At 35.9% G+C, this 24669-nt stretch overlaps 1 protein-coding gene across 1 annotated transcript in view; it reads left to right on the plus strand.

Annotated features, from left to right (window-relative positions):
* LOC118191415 (uncharacterized) overlaps nucleotides 1-19960 on the plus strand; it is a 38460-nt gene extending 18500 nt beyond the window's left edge. The window contains exons 3-5 of the mRNA XM_035362212.2: nucleotides 822-1016; nucleotides 7401-7535; nucleotides 19663-19960. Coding sequence (XP_035218103.1) covers nucleotides 822-1016; nucleotides 7401-7525 — 320 coding nt within the window. The 3' untranslated portion in view covers nucleotides 7526-7535; nucleotides 19663-19960. The remainder of the gene's footprint in view (nucleotides 1-821; nucleotides 1017-7400; nucleotides 7536-19662) is intronic.
* Nucleotides 19961-24669: the final 4709 nt, after the last annotated feature.

Genomic DNA, 24669 nt, shown 5'->3' on the forward strand with positions numbered 1-24669 from the left:
CTCCAAAACACGTTTTACAGTCGTCGATGAACTACTATAAATCGCTGACACGATCAGCGACACAGCCTTTAGGTTATCTAGCTATAAGCCTTAGGTTAGCCTTAGGTTATCTAGTTATAACGGTGGAGACAGCTTCCTGCAAAGCACCCGACTCTACTTTCCGGAGTACAGCTCTCGACTCTGCTTGATCGTTCTTGGAACTCCACGTACTCTCGAGACTCTCCACACTACAACTCGCGATGCACTCGACGACACACGAGCACAACTCCCGACTTTTCGGTTCAGTCGTTCCCGGAGCTCAACACGCTCTCTCGACGATGCACTAACCGCGATACACTAAGACTCCTTCGGTGCACTCGACGACCCACTCAGCACTTGCTGCCCGGCTGTCAACTCGATCGACTCCGCAAGGATTGACTCGCTAGATGAGACACCAACTCGATACTGACTCTCTCGCACTCTATGCGAGGCACACACACTCACTGACTGCGGACCAGCAGGGTTTATATAACTTTCGGCTTGTGTTCGAGAACGTTCTGGGCTAAACCGGTAAGAGTTCGTTCCAGAAGGTTCTCCAACCGTCCATGGTATATCGTCAATTTTGTCGCCAAATGGGCGATTTCTCGCCAAATGTGGCAACCCTGCCTTCCTTACCATTTTGTGGCAACCCTAAAACTGCTTTGCGGAGAAGCCATCTTACCGCGTCTGTACATTTCGTAACAATATACTTAGGAATGCAAAATAAACATATTAGTTTAAAATTTGAAGTCGAAATATTCGATATAATTTTAGTTTTTTTATATCTTCCATGTTCCCTAAAGGTGGGTCCCTCCAAGTCCAGGCTATTCCTGTTCAGATCAGTGTCATGCCACAAATGATGAACGGGGGTGGAAAAGGTGGCGGAGGTGGATGGCCTAGTGGAAACGGAGGCGGAGGTGGATGGCCTAGTGGAGGTAATGGAGGAGGCAAAGGAGGAGGTGGCTGGTCGATGGGAGGAGGAGGAGCCGCAAAAGGAGGTAGGAAAGGCCTATAAAGATTCTAAAGCTTATAAAATTATGCAATTTTTGTCGCCTAATTGACAACATTTTCCTACTTAGTGTTTATATGTATACAGGGTGTCCATAATTAAGTTTTTCTACTCAGAGCTCCTTGCATCTGTAACTAGTCATAAAAAAAGTGTAAAGTTTTGTATATGAAGTAATTATAAAAATCGAATTAGTTTCAAATATTGCCACTAGACGGCATATGACTTCGAAACATCTGCAGTGCAAAAGCAAATTTTTTTAGTTTGCTTTCGACGAAACCGCTGAAGAAAAACCTGCAAATATTTATATGGAGCTACTAGTAAGATTAAGTTTTCACACGCTTATGTTAGTTAAATGCTTTTGTCAAAACGCAGATCCGCGCCAGTGGCTTTACAGACATTCTGGACTTCAAGGGGCAGATCCAGGTATTTCTAAAAGACTTCAAAAAATGATAATGAAACTTGAAGCAACAGGATCCTTGACTATTCGCTCTCAAAGCGGAAGAAAATCCCTGCAATGGTAACAGAGGAGGTTGCGGTTCAAGTGAAGAAAGACAAAGCGTCAAATTTTAAGGCAACTCTAGTGCTGGCCGTATAGCACAGACGTTCAATAGGCTATTGCGTTTCTTTTTCTGTCTGGGAAAAAAAAAGGGCCTGCGGACAAACTTTCTCTTGCGCAGCGCTTTCTTCCATGTGATTTTGAGTCTCGACTCCAGTTCTAACTGCAGTTTTTTGCTCTCTGAGAGATCGTTTCTGAAAGACCTTCGAATATCTTCTGGATGGACGAAACGCATTTTATTTGGACGGTTCAATGAATACTCACAGCCGTGGAATTTGAGATTCACAAATTCTGAGCTCGATCCAGATGCTCTTTATATTCCCCACAAGTGACGGTATGGTGTAGATTTACTGCATCATTTATTCTGGGGCTATACATCTTCGAGAGGCTAACTTAGAAGGTTAGAAGGTTCAATGACATGCTCGATCCCTGGGCAATAATGTATAAGTTCTGCTTGAGAACGAAATTTGCCTGACTTTGTACTCAAGACAATGCTGTACATGCACAAACTTAATGCTATAAGCTACTCCATCAGAATGTACGTTAAGGTTTTGCAAGGTGTGTTAAGGATATTCTTAAAAGATATTTCCAGATCTCTGTCCTTACGATTTTTAATTTTGGGTAATTTGAAACATCTGATTAGCCGTTACAACATGATCCAGAAAGATGGGGTGACAGAGATCCCAAAACTATGGCACAGCCATGGGCATTGGAAAAGATTCTGCGGTGTAACCATGACTGGTTTAAATAGCAGATATTCAGTAATCTACACAATGGCACCGCATTCTCTCAATCGAGATGCTAGGCTGGGATGAAGATGAAGGATACAAATGTCCAACGGTCGTTCCCCTTCGTGACTCATAAGGTTATTATTCATAAGGCTCTCATTACGCTGTAAGCAAAAGCGGAATTCGTCAGAAAGGTAATGGCACGCTGTTGATGCATCCATGTGCGTAGTTGAATGCTCCATCATAGGGACTGATTTCCATGTTGTAGCTCCAAGGAAAGCCGAAGCAAAAGTTTGCGTGGTGTGCTTGGTGCTGATTACTGAGTTTTTGGTGCTGTGCAACCTACCCAATGTCTTTACCTAGAGTACGTTATGTAGCTGTACGATACTAACAGTGATACGAACAAAACATCTGTCGTTTCAGGCATTTGTGCAAGTTGTTCTTGTGGCTCTTCTGGACCTGTCGGTTTCAAATTCTCATAACAGTCATTGAATCTTGACCAACGCGATCAATATTTGTGTGGTATGATAATCCGAAGTTCCTTTAGGCCGCGGTTATCCCTCATGATTCTTCCGGATGTGCTGTATGAGTTTGTTCGAGAAACACGACCTCCAGAATAAAATAAAAAAATAAAAAAATAAAAATAAAAATAAAAATAAAAAAAAATGGTAAACGCTGTTTCTGAATGAAAACTCAGCGCTTCAGTCTGGCCTTTTTTTTACTACTTCAAGCTAAAGAAAGGCCGGACTTTATTTTGCTGTTCAAGACTGTTCAAGGGAAAGACTGTGTTGCCGACAAGTGATGGTATGGTGCGGATGTGTCCCCCACAGGTTATAGTGTGGATGTGTTTCCCACAGGTGATGGTATGTTGTGGGACCACAAGTGATGGTTCAAGACTGTTTTCTGCTGTCAAGGTAAAAGGGCCGCTTTTGCCTATAATGTGCAAAATGTTAATCATTTGCATATCCCAGCATGCTCTACATTTTACGCAAATTTCATGTTTGTGGTGTGCTTTCTTCCAGTGTAAAAACTTTAATGATCAGAACTGTATATTTCAAGGGAAAATACGAATCAGCAGCAATCAACTCAAAAATGAATCTTTCTCTTCACATAATGCTGTTTAACCACTTTGAGAATCCTCATCTAAGAGATGCTTCTGTATCCCTACAATAAGCGTACAATAGTCTGTGAGACAGTACAGTATCTTGTATCCCTACAATAAGCGTACAATACCTGGTACTTTTTAACCTGGCATCACGCAATATTTTAAAGCATTTTGTTTGTAGATTTTCAAATAACAAAATAATTTTAAAACGTAAATAACAAAATAATTTTAAACTACGATTTAATAAAATTATAATGATATTCTATTACATGATAGTTTCTTTATTTCAGTTTTAAATACAACTCCTTTAGTTTTTATTTTAACTGATATTAATTGCAGTAAACCCTTGTCGAGCGCAGATTTGAGGAACGCTATTTCGCACATACGCATCTTCTTAGTTGTTTCTTTTTAATTGGTTTAATGTTAGAATTTCATTCATACGCGATTTAGCTTCCATTCATCAACATTTAATACTCGTTGGCTTCTACTCTGGGCCGGTTCCGTTGACTACAAATGAAGCCAAAAAAATCATACAAATTGAGAACGCAATTTGTGGCGAAAATTTTCAGACATGGAAGAAGAAGACGTCAAAGAACTATTTGAGAAATGATGAATGCCGTATTGAATGCTCTCGTAGCTATACAATTACGAGTAAAATCAGTGTTAATATAGAAGTAATAATATACGAGTGAAACCATATAGTGAAACCAGTGATAATATAGAAGATAATAAAGCTTCATTAACTTACAAGAAATGAAACGAATTGGGAAAAAAAAAAAAAAATGGCACAGGAGCTGTCTGCTTCTGCTATGCAGAATGACTCAGATGAAGAAAGAAGAGGATTGCTTTGATGAGAGGCACAGAAAAATTCCGCGCTCTTAGATATTAAACGTTTTAAAGAGTTAAGTTAATCACTGCCCTAGGCGAAAATCCCCCATTATTTAAAAAAAATAATTGTATCATGTATTTATTAAGTAGTGACAAAAATCCTTTCAATGAATATTTGTTTTATTTTTTCCCTTTCAATTAATATTTGTTTTAATTACAGGTGACAGGTGACGGAGAACGGGGACGCCTGAAGTTTAACAGAGGTTAACAGGCATATGTCCCGCGTCCTCCCCTGGAGTTTATTTAATAGTTATAACAATAATTAGGTTTAAAAAATTCATACTTTCGTAATCTGAATTATATACCAAACATATTTTTTTCATGGGAAATTCGCGTTCCGCCAATTTGCTGTCAAAATTACATTAATACAATGTGCATATAGCAGATTTGCGGAATGCGAATTTGCCTTATGCGCAATGTATTAATAACGTAGCCCACACATTCGACAAGGATGTTGCTGTCTTGTGTTATTTGTCAAAATTCTAAGTTTCATCCTGATTTAATCGGTTTATTTTTATTTTCATATATTTAAAATTTTTCTTTTGATGTCTACATGCTTACATTTTTAACTACATATTTCTATATAATTTTTCAACTGCATCTGTACACATCTCAAACCTGTATTTCTGTTATAATTGTATATATGCTTTATATGTTTCTTTGTACACATTCTCTAATGTAAAACGTAAATCATTATTCATGTAAAAACTTATGTAAAAAATTCTCAACAAATGCCCGCTGACCACCAAGCCACCTCCTTGGCTACTTCCTTGGCTTGGTGTAGCAGATATAGTTCGACCGTCTGAAGCGCAACGCTGGTTGGCATTCTGCCAAAACTCATAGACTCGTCCAAAAGGGGCGGTATTACTTGCTGCGACGTGAAAGGTCTTCTCTTCTCCGGAAAGAGCTATGCTGGAGGGAAAGAAAGTCCCCATCCTTCCACCCTATTTTGAGAATAATTCGGTCCGAATGGCGCATGCGTGTTTGCGCTCATGGTCGCGGTCGAGCTATAGTAGATGGTATCCATCGATGGATCATCGATTGCCGAAAGTTGTAATGATGATGCGGCTGCTCCACTGATGGCCTTATGTCCTCTGTGTTGTGTTGAGACTTACCTCACTTGTCTGATAGTAACACCAGAACAACCCCCCGAAATTCATCTTGGCAAGAAGAGGGAGATTGCGCCTGTCGTTGGCAAGAGCCTTGGATTCCGGCAGGTGGCGGTACAACTTTGCTCAGTTCCGCCCCAATTTTGTTGAAAAGCACTCCCGGGGGACGGGGCCGAATTTCGTCCACCTCTCTTCCCCTACCACAACCTCTCGATAGAATTTCTGCTCGTCATATACTTAAAAGGCCCCTATGAGGCAAAGACACTATACATTCCCAAACATCCATGCCTTCTCCGGGATTTGAACCCGAGCCCTTCGGTATCGTAGGAGGGTCCCTAACTAATACTATACCGTCTGGGCGACTACACATAGTCATAACTATTATGAATGTAAGGCGTATTTTTACGTGCGTACAAGTTCGTAATAGATTGGATGCACAAGTCCGATAAACAAGAAATATAACAAAACGCCCCCAAGCCCGTCAATACCGCAGTAGGCTTCCCTAACCACTATACCATTTGGGCGGCTCTCGGCGAGGGTTTACTATACATATAAAATGAATAAGTTATACTTTAATTAAGAAATAAACTAATATCTAAACAATCTGTTTTGCGCAAAATTATATAAATGTACCAAGTAGCAATCTTTAAAAGAAATTGTTTCATTCAATTTTTGGAAAGCAATTTGACAATGGAACTTGCCATGGACATTTCTTCTTACGATGTAAAAAAGGAGGTTTTTCAGTTATGATTACATTTTAAAGTCTGAATTTAAAGTATTTGAAAGTATAAAATTAAATTACTGTTTTGTCATTTGATTAAAGCTGTAATAATAATTTGTAACATTAATAATTGGTACTATTCGGTTTCGAGGGCCGTAAAAAGTCGACAAACTATTGTTGATGCCAATGCTGCCAAAAATAATTGCGGCAACCCTAATAATTGCGGCAAGAAAGGAAGTATAATAGTAAATAACTATCTAAGGTTGATGTTTTAATTTTTTATTATTATAATTTATATGAAAAAGACTAAACATGACTGAATGGTAGCATAATAGTAAATAACTATTTCAGATCATTATTATAATTTATGTAAAAATTGCTAAACATAACTGAATGGACGCCTGCTTCGCTATTTCGCTACCGACTTATCGCTAAAGCATAATTTCATCTCGTTGGTTGTTCAAACGTAATTTTGTATAATGAATGATGCCTTTTATTTGAAAAATTCTCGATAAAGTGCAGAATCGCTCACTTATTTGTTTGCCGTTTTTTACAAGGGTAAAACTAATTGGATTTTTGTGAATTTTTTTTACTTGTTAAGTGAAAATAGGTCGATATGCACATAGATAAAGTCAAGGGTGTGCGCAGTGCCATTTTTGTGCAATTCTAGGATTTTTTTTTTAAGTGAAAATAGGTCGATGTGCACGTGGATACCGAGTATGTGCAATTCTTAAAAACGCGTCAAACAATGGGTGATTCTGCACTTTACCCAAAATTCTATTCCTGACTTTTCGTCATGGGCAATTCTCAAATTGTTAAATCCATAGGATATCAAAAAAGGATTTAAAAATTAAACTAGTATTTCAATGGCCTCTTAAGAAATATAGAACTATATAAACTTACGCAATCTGAAATCAGCGCGTACGCTAGATGTGGCGCGCTGTTAAATGGGCGCTTTTGCTAGATTTGGCGATTTTGCGCATACATTTTCGCTGCAATTTTTTTATGGTCCTCAAAACGGAAAAGTACCTAATAATTTGTTTATGTAGTCTTTATTTTAATAAATTTATTCTAATAATTATGAATTATTAACTACAACTACGTCATTCTTAATTATTCCTAATTCATAATAACTGCATTATTTTAAATTATTCGGAATTATTGAATTATGAATTATTTTCAGTCAGTGTAAATAAAATCCATAATCCTTTCATACCCGTAAAGAATAAAATGGCTATAATTATTTCATTCCTGTGTTTACTTTAGACAGTCAACAGATGGCTCTAGCTCTGCTTGCAGTACCTATCAAAATCCAACAACCAGCTCCCAGTAGTGGCGGCAAAGGCGGCAAAGGAGGGGGAGGGGGAAATGGTGGGGGCGGCTGGTGGTAATCATTAAGAGGTAAGTGAAAGAAAAAACCAAATTTCTTGATTGAAATTTTGCAAAAGAATTTTAAGTTTCCATATCTAAATAGAAATTATGAGATTTAAAAATATAGCGTCAGATAACGTAGTTGGATATTTACATATAAAGAACATTTATTTAGCTTGGAGTCTTTTCCTTTTAAATTCAAACTATCAAATAGAAAGTGCCCTTAGAATATTTTATCCTTTAAAGGAAAATTGTAAAAGATGTAGTTCATATAACTTTTACGATTAAATTTGAAAAATTTCAAATTTATTGTCAATTTGTCAATTTTTTTCCTCAATGCTGTTATTGAAATAAGAACTTTTTATATTATACATTGTGGTGTTGCGCGGCCCCAACCTACACGCAACAATAATAGTGACTGCTATGAACTGGAAAGTACACAAAACTCTTAAGAAGGGTTTAACTCCCTTTTTATTCTACTTTAGAAGTTACAGATGCGTGCACTTGACGCTCACAAACTACGCCGACCCGGCGGTAAAATAAAAATAAGAAACTAAAAATGAATAATAACAAGTTACTACCTACGAGGCTCTCTAAACGTAACTAACCTAATCGCGTTCTAAGATACCGCTGATATTTCAGCAAACTTCTGAATATTAAGTTGAAAGATTCAACTATCTGCCGAGGCAAGCACACAGGCCGAAACGCGCGGTTCTTCAATTTCTACCTAGCCACCTTCACGCTCGTGAAGCAAGAAAGCACACTTACGAACTCGTTTCCCTTCTATTTAACTCAAATTACATCTGCTTAAAATCTGAATACTTTGCGCGTTCTACTAAAATTTACATACTCTGGCATTGGCAATTCCAGGGGAAAGTAAGGCTTGATAGGAAATATAGTTTAAACTAAAAATAAATGTTAGTTAAAATAAATATAAACCCTACAACATGAATCACATGACTATTAGTTCACCATGAGCATTTCTCACTCCTCAATGAGATACATTCCGATGACCTCATTGATCACGTGACTTATGTATACCTTTTGTAAACAAACAATGCAGATGACCTCAGAGATCACGTGGCTTATGTACAGCTAATAGAAACAAGCAAAGTCATTCTTCCTCTTCTTCTCTTGCGGAATGTATCTCATTCTACATTTAGAAAGTAGTAAACCATTTTTGTATGCCTTCATTTACAATAGAAGTGAATATAACCGTGCTCACTTGCAATATAAACTATCATATTGGCTCGACTATAAAGTGGCCTCACATATGAAATAATCCTATATTCTTAAAAGCATTTCAGTAGTAGAAAACGAGCGTGCACATAACGCAGCATCATAGTGATAAGCTTCATCTGTTGAAAGTGTTCATCAAAAATAGTAATTTTTATAATCTAAATGCTGCTGCGTGCGTACGGGTTTGTAGTAAATTGAATGCACAAGTCCGATGAAAAGTGAATAAGATTTATTATTATCCCAACACATAAAACAAAATTCTTGAGTTTCCTCAGATATTCGTACAATATTGCAATATCTCACAGCAGTTATATTTTAAACTACTCAAAAATTCAACAGAACTTAATTCAAAACAAAGAAATCTAATCCGATTTCACCTCGTATTCGCTACAGTATAGTTATACTAGTTTACACAGTATAGTTACAGTATGTAACTACAGTATAGTTACAGTATTCGCTACAGTATAGTTATATAACAGCAGTTTTCTAAAAACTCTGAGCTGAGTGGTTTTGATCCCGCTTTTATAAACTTTTTAAAAAGCAAGAGAAACTTCTCGATTTTTCTGGATATTAAAAAAGTACAATTACGAGATATCTGTTTATCAAATGCGCGTGCTTCTATATTTTTAATTTTTTCGGGATAGCTTTCTCTCCAAATAAGTTGCGTGCAGTATTGCAAGGGGAAATAAAACAATTTAATAACAATTCTATTAAAAATAGCAAACTAAATAAATCAATACAAAAACTGCAACAATATCTTTAGATAAAATACTAAACTGGATAATTTAAATGTTATATTTTTAAATAAAATAATAAATATGCTTAATTTTTAGCATTAAGAGACAAACAGTAAATTACGCTAACATTGTTTTGATATTTAGGCTATACATATAAGAGAAAAATAATTTTCAGAAAAATCTTTTTATTCGAGGGGTGGATTTTCTTACACGTGGACCGATACGATATTACTTCGTAATTCTGCGATATAAAAAGTAAATGAAATTTACTAATGCTATGAAAACTAAAGATAACAAATTGAAGATATATATATATAATATGAAAAATCGAAGATGCGGATTTTAGGGTGCTCTTGCAGTCAGCAGTTCTTCCCAAGCTCCTGCAGGCAAGAAGAGCTTTTGAATTTTCTGTTACTTGAGCTTCTTCAGTGAAGAACTACAAATTCATTAAAAAACAGACTAGTTAGTTCTGTGAAGACTCTAGAAATTTAAATGTAGGAAAGTCATTCGCTTTTTTAAAAATTTTGTTTATACAAAATTATGAAGCCCCTCGATCAAATTCCGTTTAATATGAAGATTTTAAATCCATTCCTAGTAAAGGATAATATAAGGTGGGCCAAAAAAGACCTACTAATGTTAAACACGGAAAACTCTTGTAATAATCATTTATTTTGATTAACTTTTTTATACATTAAATATATTTTATGGAAATTATGTATGAAATATGACATCAGACCACCATTTTTCTCGATACCACCCTTTTTCTTGATACAGAGATTGGCTCTTTTTAACACGTTTTCCATTACACCACGTAATGTTTCTGGTTGAAGGCTCAGTATTTCTTCTCGAATATTCTGCTTCAGCTGTCTAATAATCTCTGGTTTATTAACACACACGTTGTCTTTTAAATATCCCCATAAAAAAAGGATTCTGCTTCGCCATTGGCCGCAAAAAGTTTTCAAACATTGTTCTGTAAGAAGCTCCGGAAATTGTTTCCGGCGTTCCATCCTTATTCTAGAAGAAATATGGGCCGATAACTCTACTGGCCATAACACCGCAATTTGTTTTATTATTGATTGACTAGCAGCTTCGCTGCCAGCCTTAGTCTGGCTTTTAAATGTACCGGAAAAATGGCTGAAGGGAACACCAAACGTTAAATTTAAAAACTGAGGAAGAATTTTACTCTGCAGAACAACTTCATAAAAAAAAGGTATTACGTATAACAAAATTACAATGAAATAAGCAATATCCCTTAATACAAATATTAATCATCCTAATAAATAAATTAACTTACCTTTGAAAAACCTTAAGAACTCAAAAAATGGTATAAAGGAAGTTAAGAACTTTGCTTCATAAAAAATCACTCAAAACTTTTCAATATCTTAAAAACAGTGAAATGAGCAATAAATAACATAAAAGAATACAAAAAACAAAAAATTCTGAAAAGCAAAGTATAATTTTATCTTATATTTTCAAGAGAAAAAAATTACAATGAAATAAGCTATATCCCTTAATACAAATGCTAATTATCCTAATAAAAAAATTAACCAACTTTCCGTTGAAGGAAAAAAATTATGCAAAACTTTTCAAAATCTTACAAATAGTGAAATAAGCAAAACATAACAGGAAAGAAACTCAAAAAACAAAAAATTCCGCGCAGAATTTTACTCTGCAGAACAACTTTATATAAAAAAAAAAAAACAATAAAAATGTATTATATATATAAAAAATGACAATGAAATATGCCAATCTCTTAAAAACAGTGACATAAGAAATAGGATGAAAATCTGATGCCAAACTCATATTTCTAAAAGAATGAAACTATTCAAAATGATGCGATTTCATCAAAAATCTATCAACAACGATAAGAAAGGAAAATTGTTGCCAAAATCACATTTTTAAAGATGTGAAATGTGAGAAGTGTACTCGGAAGCTTCATTTAAAAAATGTTTTAAAACTACAAAATATTATCATTTTTCCAAAATTCTTTTTTTAAAAGCAGTCGCAAGGATGAAAGTTTAACGTGTCCAAAAATCAAAGAAATATAAACTGTACCTTTTTAAAAATAAACTTTTTTAGAAAAAATTCCGTTGAAAAGGTGTTAAGCTCACTTTGTTAAATAAATTCGCATTTAATCGATTTATTGAAACACGAAATTTATTTTAAGTTCGTAAAATAGCTAAGTACCTACGTTTCATGACGATGTGAAAATGGAGTGTGTAGAGTAAAATCTCGCTTTCCTATAGCCCATTATGTCTCAAAATGACGCGATTTCGTCACAAAACATAAAATAAAAAAAATTCGAATTCGAATTTCGAAAAAATCGCTTCGAAGTGCACTGGCTGTTGTCTAAATGCACCTCTGTACCAAATTTCGTAGCCGTGGGTCTATTGCTTACGCGCAGCGCGAACGAAAGACACACACAGACTCTTTATTTTATTATATGTAGAGATTTTTCATATTTTGTGAAACTTTATCGAATTTTTGATTAACAATCTCCAGGATTTCAAAGCGAGCAATGGCAACGTTGTACAGAAAAAACATTTTTATATCCAGCGCTCGAAACTCTGTATTGGAAATTCTAAAGGATATGCTCATTTTTAAACTATTTTGCGATATTGCTTTTGAGCTGAATTTTATGCTTTAAGTGCGAAGAACGTGATATTTAATAAAGGTAACTGACAAAATGTTAAAAAAAAAGCCCCTTTGGACGTAATTTTAAATCTGAAACCTTTCAGATTTTTTTTAATGTTTTATTATTATTATTATTATTATTTACTTTTTATCCTCCTCAAGAAAAAACGACCTATGTCTCTGATCGCCGTCAAAATCGAAGAAGTTCTAGTCAAAATCTACGGGGCACATTAAGTTTATTTTTTTGCTTAGTTTTAAATCACCACTTAATTTTCAAATATTCATTAGCGATCCTATGACAGCTTTGCTTTAATAACAATAGTATTGGTAAAAAGAAATATTTATGAGTTCAATAAATCATAAATCCTTTGAGGGTATCAAACGCATACTCTAGATTTCTACTCTCTGATAACCTTGACAAGGCAATAAACCAATTTTACACGCCTAAAGACAAAAATTATTTTCTGGACACCTAGGCTTTATTTATTACCAATTTCAATGCCATTTGTCACGATATATTCTCCTGGATGGCCATTTTTCATTTCAACTATTTCAGTTATAAAATATTAGTTTGAACAGTATTTAAAGTATAGCGTGTTTTGCATAATGACAAGCTTCCTTTTTGAATGTGTTTTATAAAAGATGTCGGGTTTTGAAATTGTATACATAGAATTCGATGTATTTTTACGGTTGATTTTAATGATTTAGTTATTGATTGCCGAATTAAGCAAATTTTTGATATACGACCAAAGAAATAGTTTAAAAAAGAAATCAGTGAAAATTAGAAAACTCACATTGTTTTTGAAAATTAGAAAACACAAAGTGTCATTTGTTTTATATAAAAAAAATTAAAGAAAATAAAAAAAAATATATGAAACCTTTCAGATTATATATGACGCCCGAAGGGGCGTTTTTTAACGTTTTGTGTGTTCCCTTTGTTTATTAAATATCATCATATTCTTCGTACTTAAATCATAACACTCAGTTCAACAACAGTATCTCAAAATATTTAAAAAGAGCATATCTTTAGTCTACAGTGTCGCGCTGGAAATAATTTTTTTTTTCCGTACAGTGTTGCCATTGCTCGCTTTGAAAATCATTGAGTTCGTTAATAAAAGTTCGTTAAATTTTTATAAAATATTAAATAGGTAATAAAGCAAATTCCAAATTTGGGCTTTCATATGCCCATATTCGAGTGGAGGACTACGTTATTCAAAATTAGATGTCTCTAGGGACCTTTGTTTTTTCACAATGCGAGAAATATACATACAAGCATGCAGATTCTTCATTATTTAACTTCTTTAAATATAATGCAAGGCTCTAATATTCGGTGGCGACAACTTTAAAAGTGAAACGCTGTTTTATAGTTTACGAAGGAGAATGCCAAAACGAAATTAATAGCCCTTTTAGACAAATTACCCCTTTGAGTTAAAAAAGAAAGCAAGATTAGATTCCAAAAGTAAAAGAAAAATTAGACTATTTTTTTCGCAATAAGATAAGTATGTTTATTAAAACAATAACAAATACAATCATTAAAGAACAGTATATACCGGGTGACCATAATTAAGCTGACAGTGCTCACAGTGTTCTGTAGCGCGATCTATTTGCGAGAATGACGCCACATTTTGTAGGAAGATTAAACAAGACGGGGGACGAAGGATTCCGCGAAACAAAAATTAGCTCCAAAAGTCACGGCTAGGGGAATATTTGGCGCTGTGTAATAGAAAATAGAGTGTTAACAAATGCAAATTAATACGAAATAAAATTACCTTTTATTATGGATATGCCTTATGGAATATGGATATGCCTTACAGTACGGTATGGAAAGTCTTACGAAAGATTATCAACTTCTATCCGTACAAGATCAGCCGTGTACAGCAGTTACTGTACCCCGACCATGATAAGCGATTGACATTTGCTCTCACCTTTCTCTCAGAATGGAGGTGAATGATGCTTGGCCGTGGAAAATCTTATGGGGAGACGAGGCCCACTTTTACTTGAACGGAACTGTGAATACCCAGAACTGCCGAATTTGGGATGACAAATCACAACATGCAGTCACAGCAATTCCCTTACCTTCACCAAAGGTAACTGTTTGGTCTGGGTTCACAGCGGAATTTATCGTAGGTCAATTCTTCTATCAGAACTTTACCCCGATAGGACCGAAAACCTATTCTGTTACCGGAGAGAAATATCACCACATGTTGAACAGCTTTGTCATTCCGGCACTTCAGCAAAGACAATGTCTGGGGGAAATCATTTTCATGCAAGATGGAGCCCCTCCACACGTTGCTGTACGGGTGCAACAGATGCTACGACAGAAATTCACAACAGAAAGACTCATTAGCAGCGACTTTCCAACAGCATGGACACCTCGGTCGTCTAATCTTACCCCATGCGACTAATGACTATGAGGTTACCATAAGTCCAAGGTCTATCAAGGAGTGGTCCAGGACCTGGCTACGTTGATAAATAACATATCACGGACTGTACGGGAGATTCCTGCAGACATGTTACTTTCTGCTGTTGTGCATACTGTGCACAGAATGCAATATGTTGTCCACAACAACGGCAGCCACATTGAACCTCATTTGAATGCAAAATAAAAGGTAATTTCCGTGCTGATTTGCATTTGTTAACACACTATTTTCTATTACACAGCGCCAAATATTCCCCTAGCGGTGACTTTTGGAACTAATTTTTTTTCGCGGAATCCTTTGTGCCCCGTCTTGTTTAATCTTCCTACAAAATGTGGCGTCATTCTCGCAAATAGATCGCGCTACAGAACACTGTGAGCACTGTCAGTTTAATTATGGCCACCCGTTATATATATATATATATATATACACCCGTTATATATATATATAAAGCGCTACTAATCTTCATTGAAAGGGTTTTTTTTTTCTGCAGAATATTACTGATATCTGGAGTTTCTTGAAGTGTATTTTGAATTATGTACATGCTCCATTTTTATATAAAACACCTGCTGTTTTCCTTTGTCTGTTTTTAGCTTAGAGAACGTTATATATTTCGTTATATGGCCTAAACATATGCGAAGTTCCCTCTTAAAATTTGTACTTCATTCAGTGGAAAGATCTGCATCCAGAAAATATTGCTTCAGTTGTTCTGAAAGGGAAATTTCTATTAAATGTTATTACTTTCCTTATCTCGTTTTCTAATTTTGTACTTCGACGGTATTTTGCACTTGGACGATGTTGATTTCTTTCCCTTGCGTTGCATTTTAATACGATATCGTGGTATCAGCAGCTCTGGCATGGGTACTGACTAGCAATGATTTCCTTGACCCGTAACAAAACAGTAAGAGATCGAAACAGTTGTTGTGACTTATTTTACTTATTTGATAGTAACATCGGAACACGCCCACGAAATTCATTGTTGCAGGAACAGCAAGGTTGTGCCTGTCATTGGCAAGAGCCTTGGGCACCATACAGGTGACACTACGACTTCGCTCAGTTCTGCCCGAATTTTGATGGAGTTCATCTCAGGGGGACGCGTCTGAGGCTCTCCCAGCCTTCTTCCCCTACCATCAACCTCCCGAGAGGACTTTCAGCTCGCCCTGTATTTACAGTGCCCCCATGCCGCAGAGACACTATACATTTACAAACATCCATGTCCTTTCCGAGATTCAAACTCGTGCCCTTTGGTATCACAGTAGGCTCCTCTAACACTATAATTCTAAACCCGTGTTTAAAGTGGAATTGCATTATAAGAGAGACGTATTATATAACTGCTGCTTATATACGAAAATAGCCTATCATATTATAAGAGTCCTATCAAGTACAAAAAATGCTAGGTTAGGTGGCAAATGTTAAAAGGGAAGATACAGTGGGCCAACGAAAATAAATGCGTCAAGCACAGACATCTCTTATTACTCACATATTAATCACAGCACATGCTGCACGTATTAAAATAAGCTCTGCACAGGACTGTCTTGAAAGCATCTTGGGGTTCCGGACATGCGTAGTGTTCTGAAGTCATTATCGACACATACAAACAGAGATGGACAGAACACAAGAATTTCACCATTGATCGTATAAGTACAGTCAAGTCTCGCTAATTGTGCAGTCCCGCCCCAATTTTGAGAGGGAACGCCCACGGGGGTGCTCCGAGGTTCTTCCATCTCTCTTCACCTACCATCAACTCTCAAGACGACTTTCTGCTCAATCTGTATTTTATATGCCTCCTTGCCGCATAGATACATCGATTGTACGCTTACAAGCATCTATGCCTTTTCCGGGATTCGAACCCGGGCCTATCGGTACGGCAGTCAGCCTCACTAACCATTATACCGGATTAGCGGCTGATTGTTTACCATCATAGCCAAGGATAAAGAAAAATTTGCTAAATTTAGCATTGCGATCAAGAGACAAAGGAAATATTTAAACGTTCAGACGGCACTGCTCATGCATGAATGCATTTTAGCCCAAAAGGGCTATTAATTTCAAAAAATGGTTTTTCGTTGCTTTATTTTCATTCCAGTCTTGCCATTCGGAAAAACGTAAATATATTATTCTTTTGTATTTAAGTCTTAACTAACAAACTAAACTATTTAAAAATTGCAGGGGCAATTCTTAAGAATATTCCTTTTTGTTTTAATCTGATTGATTTAAAAAATGCATTTAGTTCATGATATATATAATTAAAAATATTGAATATTTTTATGGAACTGCATTATATATATTTTCCCTTTCGAAATATACAGAAGATATTTGTTACGAAAGATCCAGCTGCGGTAGGATAGCTTCCTCGCAAAGCAAGTTTAGCATTGCCATAAAATAGCAAGTGAAGGCAGGGTTGCATTGTTTGGCGAGAAATCGCTCATTTGGGGACAAAATTCACGATATGCCTTAGACGGATGGAGAACCTTCTGAAATGAATTCTTACCAATTTGCCCAGAATGTTCTCGAACGCAAACCAAAAGCTTTATAAACCCTACTGGTACGCGGAGTTAATAGTCAGTTAAGAGTAGTATCTCGTAGCCTATCGACTCGATCACGAGCCAGTCAGTCAGTGTCTAGTCCATCGAGTTGATCGTCAGTCTAGTCTCGAGCTTGTCGTCGGCAGTATAGCGAGCTGGTGCATCGAGAGTGTATCGTCGAGTGCTTCGTGAGCTACATATAGCGTGGAGAGTCTCAAGAGTACGTAGAGTTTCGAGAACGACTGAACCGAGTCGGGAGCTGTACTTTTGTGCTTTGCCGTGAATCTCTCTTCGCCATAATAGCCTGAAAGATGTGCTGCTGATTGTTTCAGTGTGTTTGCCGTTTCGACAACTTTCAACGTGTTTTTTGAGCTGTCCTGAGTAACACTAGCTAATAAATTTGCATTTTGATACTTCATAAAGTGTCGTCGTTATTCACTCCAAATTCACGGACCCGTACGTACAGAAACGCAGCAATATATAATGCACACATATTATTCTGAATGGATATTCATTCAATAGCCTACAAAATATTTTGCTATTCCACCTGGGCCATCTCTATCGCTAATCTCTACAGATAAACCATGCTAAAGTTTAAAACAACTTTTTTGGTGATCTTTAAAATTTGAATCCTTTCAGGCATTTTTTCCCTTGTGCAAAAACTTTAGCATGGCTTCGTAGTGTAGTGGTCTGGGCGCACGCTGGGCGCGTATTCCAGAGGTTCGTGGTTCGATTCCCGGCGAGGGTGTTGCTCATTTTTCATCTCTCCTGCTTCCAAAAAATACCTAATGTCTCTACAGCATTATATGACGAGAAAATACCCGCTCTGCCACAAGACTCTAGCATTTAAGTTACTTTGATCTGTTTGATCTGTTTAGGATTAGATTTACATTTTAAGGGAATTTCTACTGCAGATCATTGGTTCTTAAATTACAGATTTGAAATTTTCCGTTAAGCATAAAGTTTTTAGTCTTCGATCCTGATAAGTACTGTAGTTATCAATGCTGGTTGTCGCATCGTTGAGCCTGGGTTCGAATCCAGGAGAAGGCTTGGACGTTTACAAATGGATAGTGTCTTTGTAGAATGGAGCCCTTAAAATAGATTGCAAGCCGAAAGTGCTGACAAGTGTTTTTTATTTTTCCTTGGCAACAGCTCTTGATTTTATTTTTCCTCAATTAACCTCAATTATTAATATTTTTCCTCAATGATTTTATTTTTCTGCAAGTAAAAGCATCTATAGGTTATGACGCGATGACTTTTATAGAACTTCTGTCACGCGATATCTTGGGAAAAAGTATTACGTTGTCAGGATTACCTCAATTTTCATTTTTCTGTTTATATGTATTAAATACAGCTTGATTTATAAATTCAAAACTAGCAAAGCAATTTTTGTTTTCCCCGGAGTGGTAATGCTTTTGCTATTTTTAACTTAAGACAGAGCATACATGATTAGGTAAATATATAACTATTTCAAAACGTAATATCAGATGGGAAAGAAGAGACAACCGCAGACAGCGAATGAAATAATGAGCTTATAACTTCGACAGCGATCTTGAGCAAATGTAAGACAACGACATTAAAGAAACTATCGATATTTTTATCAAAATAATCATCATTTCAGTAATAATAATACGGTTTGTAAATTATCTAGTGTCTGCTTATATAGAAATAGATTTTCTAGAGGCGTTTCGCACTCATAAAAATCATCCACTTCTAGCCCAATTCCAATCCTCTTTTACCTTCAGCTTTTCAGGAAATTATTTCATAAGTATTTTAATTTTTCACCAATAGATGGCGCCAGTAGCTTAAAGTTCTTCCTTTCATTGTTATCGCCTGAACACAGGCTTCTCTTTCGTCATTTGCACTTCTTCAGCCGAAGAAGGGCCGCTACTTTTAAATCTTCGTAACTAGTCCAGCAGATTTACGAATGTTACGCTGATTCTCGTTGTCTTAACTCTTCCAATAATTAGCTTGAATTTGCTTAATAATGTGTATTTTATTTTTCTGCAAGTAAAAGCAAGTAAAGTCATAAAGAATTCAGTACACAATGACCTGCTGGTTCTTTGTAGTAGTTTGTAGTTAGTAGTAGTTGCCAATTGGTTCTTTGTAGTAGTTTGTAGTTACCTATTCACCTTTCATACTTTTGGAAAATTGACCAAACGAAGACGTGAGACCGGGCGAAATATTTTCTGTGTACCGCAACAGATGCACATTGATCTAAACAAGAGACGCCAATGGCAGAATTTGTGTTTAAATTATTAACCTTGACTTTGCATCTCTAATTCTATGTTACAGTTGATTCAGAAAAATGTAAAAAGTATTTGAATTACACGAATGATGATTACATTTGAAAGAATGAAACACAATTCAAGCCTTTCGTATTTGAAAATGCCCTGCGAAATTTTATTTGAAATAAATATGACTGTGCTTTTTACTGACTATTACATTAAAATTATAATGTAACACTACTGTATTAAACTCAATAAATTTGTTCATATATTTAATGACGAAGGTAATCATAAAAATCATTACTACTCTTAGTTTTTATAATTTTTAACTGCGAATTACATTCATATGTCAAATTTTTTAATTATTAATTTTTTTACAGGTGTGAAAATCTGGTTTTGAAAAGCGGGAAAATTAATGAATTGATCCCGATGAAAGTGTGACGAAAGAAATTGTATCATAATACATATGGATTATAAAAATATCTAAAGATTGTGAACTATACGAACTCTTTTAAAAGCATTTACTGCATTTGAAAAGTGTAGTATCAATACATGTTAGGGAATGATGTTGAGCGTGTTGAAGTTAAAACATAAACTTCGGTAAAAGAATATGGATAACTAAAGCGTGGAAAATTTTTATATTATATCAGTGCTGAATAATAAAAAAATGGCTTATGATGATGAATGCATAGTGATACAGTCATGCTATATGAAATTCCTTTCCGAATGTGTCGTGAAGAAATAGAAATAAATGTATGATGTCCTAAAATTGTCCAAGACACATTTTGTTTTAATATCATACATATTTATTAAGTATCCTTATTAAAATCTGCCCTAAATTCGATTAAAAGAAGTATAGGAACATACATAAAGTAAGAAACAACACAATACATGTATAAGTACTATTTTGCAATATTGATAATAAACTCATTATAAAACTAATTAATACAGAGGATGTTTGCTCATTTAGACGATTTATCTTTGTTCTAAAAAAATATTCTGCTTGGAAATTTTTTTAACTACAATTATATTTTTGAAACTATTAAATTATCGTCTGCTACTTTAAATAGTTTTGTCTTCATGCAAAATGCCGCTTTTAAAGAAGCAATGAACGAAAGGCTATGTTTGTGTTCTTTCAAAAGAAAATTATTAATATCTAGTTATTAAAAAAATCTAGTTATTGTTACGTTATTTTCTGCTTCCACGTTCGTACGGGGTTCGTAGATTTGGAGTGAATAACGACGACATCTGATGAAGTATCGAAACACACTTTATTTACCAATATTAATTAGATAGCTCCAAAATCACTTTTACAGTCGTCGAACTGTTATAAACACGCTGACACGTTCAGCGACACTGCCTTCACACTGTCGGGCAATAACGGTGGAGGCAGCTTCACTGCAAAGCACCCGAGTACAGCTCCCAACTCTGTTTAGTCGTTCTCGGAACTCCACGTACTCTCGAGACTCTCCACAATACACATGCACGCTACGATACACAAGAGTATAGCTCTCGACTCAGCACAGTCTAAGACAAAACTCGACGATGCGCTAATTCGCGACGCACTAAAAGACTCTCTCGATGCACTCGACGACCAACTCGGCGCTGGACTTCGAGACACTCGCTCAATGACTGACTATCAGCTCGTTAGACGAGGCACACACACTGACTGCGAACCAGCAGGGTCTTTCGACTTGTATTCGAGAACATTCTGGGCTAAACCAGTAAGAATTCGTTTCAGAAGATTCTCCATCCGTCCATGATACATCGCCAATTTTGTCGCCAAATGTGGCAACCCATCCTTCCCTTGCCATTTTATGGCAATCCTAAAATGCTTTGCGGGGAAGCCATCTTACCGCGCCTGTACTTTTCGTAACATTATTAAAATTATTAGTGGTTTTTCAATATCTAAGGCTACGATAGGTAACACTGTCAACAAGGAAGGGAAACAAGTCAAAGTTTGGCTTCAAATGAAAAGATACCTCCTAACACGTACTGAAGGAAAAAGAGAATTTTGAATATTGCAAAAGTAAAATATTTAATAATATAATGTTAAACGAAAATCCACCAATTCAAAGGACAGTTGCGAAATTATTAAAATGCTCAATGTCAACGGTAAACATAATGATTAAAGGCGAAAAGACATGCATCCTCTGCCTTTGTGACTCATCGCCGAACGCAGAACGCTCTGCAGAAATTTTTATGAGAAATATTTATCCTGACAAAAATGGGAAAATGTTGTCACAATAGACGAATCTTGGGTGTGCTTAAATGACTGCAATAAAAAGATATTCATTTATTATCATCAAAGAGAACAAAATATCTTAAAACATGGTTTAAGGAATATAAATAAAGTTTTTCTAAGGGATTTATGATTGTTGCTTGTTTTTCATATAATGGCAAATTAAAAATAAAGAGAGTGGAGAAAAATGTTAAGATCCACATATTATCAAAAACATTTTTTACGCAATTTTCAAATATGACATACCTTCTCTTTACACACAGTGCGTAGAACTGCATCAAGACAAAGCACGCAGCAACACTTCAGGATCTACTATTAAATTTCCTGGGAAAAATGGAACAAGAAATACCGTATTTGACGGCATGTAAGACGCACTGGCATATAAGACGCACCCTTATTTAGATGGCCACACACAAGGAAAAAAGGTTTCAATAGCGTGGTTTCTTTTAGTTCTCACGTTTCGTAAAAGCCAAATAAACAATTATTGAATGCAATTACCTTCACGTATAAGACTGTGTCCTTCACGTATAAGACGCGGGTGCTTTTTTGAGACTAAATTTAGGAAAAAAAGTGCGTCTTATATGCCGTCAAATACGGTAGGTATCAAGGTCATAGTCTTCATTGATATCCCAACTACACTCATGTCCATAAATTAAGGATAATTCGGAGTCACGCGGAAATCGAACTCTAAAATAAATATATCACCTGTAAAATCACTACACACATCTTCAAGAATAATATGCAAATTTCAAGAAGTAACCTGAGGACACCGATGGCACGTCACAATGACGAGAGTGTAAGAGAGTCATATATAAGGAATACAGGCAAAGAAGTAAAATTGTTCGCAGGCGCTTTATAAGCATTTCAGTGCAATAACCGAATAGTTATGACATAAAGGACGCATTTGGATGATTTTTTACGTGGTAGAATTATCGGCCGTCTGGAATGTGGGCGTACCCAACTGGAAGTATCAGACGAACTTGGAATTGCCCATAGTATCATCTCCAGGCTTTGAAAACGATTACAAGATGATGGTAATGTGAGTAGATGTTACAGCACGGGTCGCCCCAGAGTTACAACGCCGAATGAGGACCAGTATTTGGCAGTTACTGCCAAAAGAAACAGACGGAGCACAGCCTCAGACCTGTCTCGTCAGCTCTCTTCAGCCACTGGTACGACAATTTCAAGGCAGACCGTGTACAGATGCTTAGGGCAGATTGGTCTATATGCTCGTAGACCTGTCACATGCGTTCCACTTAGTGCAACTCACTGTCGCCTGCGGTTAGCCTGGAGTAGAGAGCATGCATTGTGGAGACCGCAACAGTGGGCTTGTGGGATGTTTTCCGACGAGTCCAGATTTAGCTTGCAGTCTGATTCTCACCGGCCTTTCATATGGAGAGCTCCAGGTACCCGTTACCACAAAGAAAACATCATTGAACGACACCGTTACGGTGGTGCAGGAGTGCTCGTTTGGGGTGAAATTATTCTGGGTTCCAAAACTGACCTGCATGTTCAAATTGGAACCATGACAAGCCAAATCTATCGGGACGTCATTCTGGAACAACATGTACGTTTGTTTCGGGGCGCCATGGGCGCACAATTTGTGTTTATGGATGACAACGCCCGTTCTCACCGTGCAAACATCGTAAGCGAATGCCTTCAATCGGAGAATATCACCCGTATGTACTGGCCAGCATTCTCACCGGACTTGAATCCAGTAGAGCACGTGTCGGACATGCTTGGCCGACGAGTTGCAGCCCGTCAACCTCCTCCTACGTGTCTACCAGAACTTCGGAGAGCATTGCTTTTTGAGTGGTGTAATATCCCCTCAAGATCAGATCGATAATTTGATACTCAGCATGCCTAGGCGTTGTACGGACTGTATTACATCGTCTGGGAGACATACAATGTATTAACAATTATACCAACCATGTAATATTGGTTTTTTTAAAATAGTTTTTTTTTTTTTTTTTTAATTTGCTCCAGGGAGAAAAAATCACTATTTTTTTAAATGATATCAAACATATAGCATCTTTTTTTTTGCTCTTTACCTTTTGTTTAATAAATAAGCTTTACAAATAAGTCAAATTTGTTTTTCTTCTAACTCTTCCCTTGCCTGATTTTGCATTATCCTTAATTTATGGACATGAGCGTAGATTGTCCTGATCTATCATCAACGTATTTTTGCGCTTTTTGACTTTTAAAAAGTGGGTTGTCCCAACGTCGACATACAACCTCCTTAGATTTTGGAAAGCTGTTTTAGAGCAATGGGGTAAAATACCTCTTCAGATGCTACAAAAGGCTTTATTGTCTTGGAAATTACGGTGTGTAAAGATACTGAAGAATAAGGGTTCTATCAAAGAGAACATAAAACGTAAAAATTTTAGAGAAAATATTTCTGTAATTATAACGAAAATCGTCTAAAAATTGGGCCCGCAGCCTCTGTACTAACAAACTGCTTTACTCTTTTATCAAGAGTTGATTTTTAGTAATACATTTAGCATTTCATTGTTTTTAATCCATTAAATTTTACTTAACTGTTATTCATTTAACTGTTTTTAAAATGCGGAAGCTTTTCGCAGCTAAATCTACTATATAAAGAAATTCTATCTAAAGCATCAGAAACAATACGGAACTCATACAGCAACAAATAAATTTATTTTCAGTTCAAGCTTTATTATTATTATTATTATTTTTGTGATAAATGTTGAATTTATACATTTTATGTTTTCTTTAATCCGAGAAAATTTTGAAAATAAATTCGAAATAAACACGAGTAGATGAAACCGGAAAGTTATCTAAAAACTGCGAAGTGACCCTAGAAAGAAAAAAAAATGTTGAGTCTTAAACTGTAAACAGTAAGCAGGAATGGAAGGAAATAAAAATAGAAAGAATGGAAGATGATATTACGAAAACAATTTCTCTTTTCCCGTCAAAACCTCTCCTGTGCATGCTTATATGTAGATAAAATAACATTATTTCATTTTAATAAATATGTCGAAGCTATCATGCATGATTAATAAACATATAGTTTTAAATCAGTTCCTGCCATTAAAATAGCAGCTATTTCTGAGTACATTGCACTAATACAAACGCTACTGTTTTAAAATTAATTTTCTGGCCCTTTTTATTGATAATACACATA

The sequence above is a fragment of the Stegodyphus dumicola genome, chromosome 12 (assembly GCF_044657685.1).
Source record: "Stegodyphus dumicola isolate Sdum_Otavi_A_Nest chromosome 12, ASM4465768v1".
NCBI classification, from domain to species: Eukaryota; Metazoa; Arthropoda; class Arachnida; order Araneae; family Eresidae; genus Stegodyphus; species Stegodyphus dumicola.